This window comes from Protomyctophum parallelum (genome assembly GCF_964188405.1).
Source record: "Protomyctophum parallelum genome assembly, chromosome: 6".
NCBI classification, from domain to species: domain Eukaryota; kingdom Metazoa; phylum Chordata; class Actinopteri; order Myctophiformes; family Myctophidae; genus Protomyctophum; species Protomyctophum parallelum.
The window spans coordinates 29,930,469-29,937,382 of record NC_139701.1 but is presented as its reverse complement, the minus strand read 5'-3'; the positions used below and the strand labels follow the sequence as shown (position 1 = coordinate 29,937,382).

The following is a 6,914-nucleotide window of genomic DNA, read 5'->3' as shown; positions in this document are numbered from 1 at the left end:
ATTTTGTCATGTTCGGCGTTCGTGCTAATGAAAGACAGGATTATTATACAACTATTAGAAGATGTCTCTAGATGACTCTACAAGTTTAACTAAAGTGTTTTCCATCTGCCCAAAGTCATTTCTGATAGCCTGCATGCTGCAGCCCTGCACTCGTTTTTTTAATCATCCTATCCTGGTTGATATAACTCCATTTAGGTCAATTTTATAACATCATTTCTATAAGGTACAGTCAGCGAGTCTTTGCAAGACGCAACGCACCCCCCACCCCCCAGGTTTACTTTTTTCCCACTCTGTACATAGTGTTTTCGAAAATTCAACATAGCCACCAGTAATACGCCTTAAAGGCAATAAAGCGACCACTAGGGCAGAGACAGTGTACCGGAATAATGTCAAGAATGGGTCAAATTAATTCAGTAATTAAATACTATCAATGAAACTCTACTGTCTCAGCGATATTGTCTGGGAGTTGTCTTTGGGTCGTCACAACTGTAAATAAACTGTCTCAGATATTTGGAATATGTCCCTGGCAGTCAAAATGCCCAAAGCGATCTTTATAATCGTAATACTTAGGCACAAACAACTATTTTCTAAGAACAATATTGATAACTAAGAGATTGTGTGTGTGTGTGTGTGTGTGTGTGTGTGTGTGTGTGTGTGTGTGTGTGTGTGTGTGCGTGTGCGTGTGCGTGCGTGCGTCTGCGTGTGCGTGTGTATAAGCAAAAGTCGTGATGCGACATTTTCTGGTTTAGACACTTTGTGGAGTGGGCGGTGGCAGTGTGTAGTGGCAAAACACGTGTCGTCCGTGTGTTGTAGCCTGGTTAATAAACCAGACTAATATCGCACGGACCGCGGGATATTAGTCTGGGGAGGCTCAGCTTGGATTTCATTTCCAGGGGGGCGGGTTGAAACATTTTCTCTTTGACGCAATTGGTCAGAGCTACTGTCAGTCAAAGGTCTCAAGCATTGACAGTCACTGTACCAAAGCCCGCCCATATTGCATACCGTGTCCCGATTGGCCGCCCCATTTCTCTGGTGTAGGAAATGGGCGTACAATTGAGCCTCTCCAGACCGTAATCCGTCGGCAGGCAACATTGTTTTTGCCAACGGCTGATTCGGTCTGGTTTATTAACCAGGCTACGTGTGTTGTGAGTGGCGTGTGCCCCCGTGTGTTGTGTGTGTGCAGCAGCATTACATATAGAGTGTGGCGGATGGAAGCATTACATGCTTCCTGCATTACATGCTTCAGCATTACATGCTTCCTGCATTACATGCTTCCTGCGTGACATGCTTCCTGCACGTACAGTATATAGTAATATAGTATACTGCGACCTAGCGGTCGCAATAAGATGAAACCAGGGCAGAAAGAGCCTGCAGGTTAGCCAGGGATCTACCAGAAGGCTGACAATGGGTCAGTGTGTGCTTGTAATGTCCAGTTTGAATCTGTGGAGTCCTTAGTATCTATGTCTATAGGGCACGGGTTGCCCTGTGACACTAGTTACAGGGCAACCCGGCTACTCACATGGCTATTTAATTAGAGGCATGCTAGGGCCACAGTTCTGAGCAAACCTTTCTGTCAGCGGAAGAGTAGAAAAGACATCCGGGAGAGATCAAATCAAGTCAGTCCTTTCATAGGTTTAAACATGCATCTGGGACATGGGTCTTATTTGACCAAAATGAGAGAATGACTTAGACATATATGAGGTTGTTAGAATGTATTGACCTGTATATGTGTATGCACACAGTATGCATGTAGATGCAGGCACAGAACACTTTTTTGCGTGTGCCTATTTGAAGCCACACTACAAGACGGGAGTGGCAGCTTTGTTGGCTTTACAGATAACTGTTGAGATGTGTATTTTAATTACTGTATGTATACATGCATGGATATAATTGGAGTAAATTAATGTAGGTATGTATGTAATTAGCCTATTTAAGTATATAAAGATAGTGTATTTTTCTTCTGTCTTGCTTTGTAGTTTTATTTGGAAGGAGGATGTATACCCTGAAGCCAATCGTAGCCAATCGGAATGGAATATGAAAAGTCTGACTGATACATCTTGATCGCATGCCGGTTTGTGAGAGTTTTGGAAACATTTTTGTCACGTGGAAATGAGCTTGGCCTACATGATAAGGCATTATCGAAGGAATCTAGGGAAAACAAATTGGATTGTACAGTAATTACGCCAATTTGAAAAATGTGAGGCAGAGGTTCTTCATTGATCTCTACTGAGAGTATGCGTCCAAAATGTCACAACAATCGATCCAGTGGTGTCCGACATTAGCTACTCACAGAAAATTGGACAAACACACGGATAGGGGTGAAAACATATCTCTCCCCCCGGCTGTTCTGGCCTGGCAGAGATTTCTGTAAGTTATATCATCTAACCACTTCATACAGTATGCTTCGTTTGACTGGGGTCTCCCTGGTGTCTTAGTCCCCTCCTTTTATCCCTCGACATATTTTCGCAGGAAGATAGATTTGTAGATTTGGTATTTCCGCCGAATGTTGGCCTATCATGACATGCCCACGCTAAGGTTCAAGTGGTTAATGTTATTGTCATCCTCAACATTTGTACACGACACGTACAGTATATACTTCATAAGATGGCAAACAGTGAAGCTATAGATTGTAGAAGAGTGGAGAGGCTCACTGGTGGTGAAAGGTGGAGCTGAAATATAAAGGGTCCACTCTGCAGCCTGTCAGTGTCAGGTCACCGTGACGGCCATTAGCTCTTATGTCATGATGGAGAAGCTGAAAGAGGCCATTGTCCAAAATGGCTTTATTGGCAGCCATTTAGAGAGGGCCAGAGAAATTAAAGAGGAAGGGAGTTGCTGTTTTTTCTACCGTTTTTCTCTTTCTGTCTTAAGGCCATGCTTTGTCGTTATCTCTCAGTAAATTATAATTAAAAGTGTGTGCATGTGCGTGATGTGCGCGCTGTGTATTTAAGTGTGCGCATGCTCTTAGCTGTCTCTTTTTTCAGCTTCAGATAGCAATGTCATAGTTGGACTGCTCCTATTCTCTGTCACAGCAGATACAATTATGGAGAGTGTCGGTGAGTGAGTGAGACAGAACGAGGGAGAGAGCACAAAAGAGTCTGAGAGAGATGGCAGTCACTTAGATTGTAATGGGATGTGCACAGTGCAGTTTTTCTAGCTATGGGACGGCATTAAAATGAATAGCTACTTAATTAAAGTAGTTTATTCACGCTCATGCCATGCACGCCTCAAATCCTGCTGTAATACAGTTTTGATGTGTCCGGCTGTCTGCTGTCCTTTCAGTTTATTTTCCGACAAATGCTGCCTTCCTCTGATTACACTGTTTTCATTGAGCCAATCTACCTGACAAAAGGTCATCGTCACAGACTCCCTGATACCTCCAAGAAGAAAAGAAACCCTGCAAGCTTACCGTGCCTGCTTTGCCTGACTGTCGTCACGACAACCACTCACCAATCCCGATAGCAAAGAGGTGTGGCTTGCCAGCAGCCTCATGACTGTGCTGCACCTCACCGCCCGTATTATTCTGAATGAAACTGCAAGGGAAGCGCGTGCTCTGTCTGCTCTGATCACCGGAGTCTGGAGGGAGAGAGTGGCAGATCTGACTTAGACATTCACTAAAAGGGGCAGTTGATCTGTACCCCACAACCAATAGTGTATTTTGGAGTGGACAGGTGTGTGTGTGTGTGTGTGTGTGTGTGTGTGTGTGTGTGTGTGTGTGTGTGTGTGTGTGTGTGTGTGTGTGTGTGTGTGTGTGTGTGTGTGTGTGTGTGTGTGTGTGTGTGTGTGTGTGTGTGTGTGTGTGTGTGTGTGTGTGTGTGTGTGAGAGAGAAGGGGGGGAGAGAGAGGGAGAGAAAGAGAGCGTGTCAGTGTGGCTGATGGAGGCAGAGGAAGAGAAGCTTTCAGAGCCGTTGAATCTTTCATAAAGATCCACCAACAACAAGCTGCTGACTGAAAGGACTTGAGAGAAGGGAGAGAGAAGGAGAGTGCATGATGAGGGTGTGCACTTTGTAGGCACACAAGACCGGGAGAAAGAGAGAGTGACTAGAAAAAAGAGGGGAAAAGTGTTCCAAAGAGAAATTCCTCTCTTCAGGAAGGTGCCGTGATCTGGGGTAAGGCTGCTCAAAGAAAATCTGACGAGTGACAGGACCAAGAGAAAGCCACTGCATTGGAGCGGAAGACAAGGGAAAAGAAGGGGGAAGGAGAGCAGGCTAATCCCTAAACCCGTGAAGCAAAGGGGCTGGCGGGTGGCGAGAGTGAGATAGTGTGTGAGGGAGAGGGTAAGCAAGCAAAGGCTAAGGAGCACAGAAAGCGCTCCCTTGTGTTGAATATTTTGCGTGTTACTTAGCCTCAATCTCTCTGCGTAAAGCTCTCTGTCCTGGGGTACAAGGAAAGGCACTGCTTCTGCCCCCCTCGCTGCCGCCTGCCATCACACGATGGGGAGAGAAAGATAGAGAAGAGGGGGGACGCAAACCACATCTGCATGACTTAACCGGGACTTAAAATCCACAGACTGAAGTCAGGTGGATTTGCATGCAGAATTTGGAAAGGAGGTGAGGGTCAGACTCAACAGAAAACCAGCAGGAGGAGAAGGAAAAAGCTTCAGCTGGGGAGAGGAGAGGAGAAGGAGGTGTGGTGGGATGTCGTCCAACGAGCTGAGCGCCGCGGAGTCAGACGCGTGCATCCGCACGTTCAAGGAGCACATGCACCTGGAGCTGGAGCCCCCGAAGTCGTCGGGCGTGGCAGGGGCCAAGCGGGGCGCAACCTCCCCGAAACTGTCGCCCCGGACGTCCCCGCGCCTCTTCCGCAAGCTGATGGTCAACAAGAGCATTCGACACCGCCGACGCTTCACCGTCGCCCATACCTGGTAAGGGAGGTTGGGGTTGGGCATTGGGGGTGAAGGGCGATGGAGTGGGGGCTTATAAATAAGAGTGAAGAGGAAGGGGGGCTCAGATGGATGGCGGAAGAGAATTCGGGAGGAGGAGAGAGGGGGGGGGGGAGGCATTGAAGGGGCGTATTAGGAGACAAACGGGGGTGAGGGTGGCGGGTGGGAGGTGAGAGAGCAGAGGTCGGAGCATGACGAGGGAGGAAGCGGGGGGGATAATGAGACAGAGTGAGACTGAGGAGGGGTATTAATAGAGGCACAGCCTGGTCTGTGGAAATGGCAATTCACCGACAGCTGTAACTTGTGGTCTACAAAGTGGAATGGGATCAAACAGATTTATTTGTTGAAATGGAATAAAACTAGAGCATGCAAACTGTTGTATTCCCTTTTGGTACCCATCTGGCCTGCACCTGGGTCCCTTTTGTTTTGACTGTGTGTGTTTTCTTTTTTGTGTGCTTGCTCACCTTTTTTAGAGGTTAGCAGAGATGTGGACAGCTATAGGGACTGGTGTGTTATGCAACCCAGTGGTTCCTGGTCACCTGGACCTGGTCACGGTGTGCAATATTGCACGACACAGCAGCAACACATCGCCTCAGCAACGCGCACAGCGTGTCACAACACGGCGCACAGCAACTCATCACAATCTTCCCACTGTGTGATACTGCACGGCACAGAGCAACAAAGCACAGCATCACACAGCATGGCACATCATGACAGCAGCAACACATCACAGCATCGCTCACAGCTTCACACAACCACGGCATACAGCAGCACATCCCAGTACCACACAGTGTGACACAAGCTCCATTCACCACTATAAAACAGACAACAATACAGCACCGTGTTGATTCGTCCATCACAATGAAGCTCCTTCATGTAGTCATCACACTTGGTTAAGAGAAGAGAGAATCTGTAGTGTTTTACTGGCAAAAGACGAGCATATATATTTAAGATAATAGATGAGCATCCATTTACGGAATGGTTGATTTTCACCTGCACTCATTATTTGAAAGAGGCATTTAGATGTTAATGGGGGTTTATGCTGCTACTGTACAGTATGTTATGCAACATGCTGTTCGTGGAAAAGCACTGAGGGGAAAACTGCTGCCATGGATTGGCTGGCAGACCTCAAGGTGACTCTTCCCCCTGCATGATTGGCTAAGTTCTACAACAAGGCTGTTTGATTTGTTGAATGTTAAAGCCACGGAAGCGGCTGGATGTCAAAAATCAAGATTTATTTCTTGCTAAATTGTGATTAATGCTTAATTAATTAATTAATTGTGTGTGTGTGTGTGTGTGTGTGTGTGTGTGTGTGTGTGTGTGTGTGTGTGTGTGTGTGTGTGTGTGTGTGTGTGTGTGTGTGTGTGTGTGTGTGTGTGTGTGTGTGTGTGTGTGTGTGTGTGTGTGTGTGTGTGTGTGTGTGTGTGTGCGCGCGCGCACGTGCGTGTGCATGCAGAAGAAGACATTGTTTAGTTTTTTTTCTAACCCCATACATTTCTCTAGAACAGCAAGGAAGGTAACCAGATACCAGATTGATACTTTATTTTTTAACCCATTCAGTACGGGAACCCCTTTGGTGTTTTAAGCATTATGTTATACTTTAGCTATCGAAAAATAGCAGATCTACAAGCTCATAGCGTGGCACCGAGTGTCGCACTACGAGCTTGTAGATCTGCTATTTTTGAAAAATCGTGAAAATGCGGCGCACATCTTTAAATATAGTGAGTGAACTTTTTTTTTTTTTTTTTTTAACTAAATTTTTTATTAGTTTTACAGGACAGACAAAAAACTTACAGTACACAACAACACCACAAACATACAAAGAAAAGAAAAAACTAAAAAGAACAGAAAAATAAAAATGAAAAAGACATCGACATTGCATTTCAAAATTGTTACATAAATGTATCTAGGCATTTACTATTGACTCTCATTCCCCCATACTCTTAAATATTGTCCATTTATACCATTTGTTTTCTTCCTGTAGTCTCAGACGGTGTGTCAGCTTCTCCATGAAATGTATCTCCTGAATCAAGTC

The 6,914-nt window shown here is 45.7% G+C and overlaps 1 protein-coding gene across 1 annotated transcript in view; it reads left to right on the top strand.

The window, feature by feature from the left end:
* The first annotated feature begins 3,892 nt into the window (after positions 1-3,892).
* pde4ba (phosphodiesterase 4B, cAMP-specific a) overlaps positions 3,893-6,914 on the top strand; it is a 155,621-nt gene continuing 152,599 nt past the window's right edge. Inside the window, exon 1 of the mRNA XM_083767486.1 lies at positions 3,893-4,861. Within this exon, the coding sequence (XP_083623612.1) occupies positions 4,635-4,861 (227 nt within the window). The 5' untranslated portion in view covers positions 3,893-4,634. The remainder of the gene's footprint in view (positions 4,862-6,914) is intronic.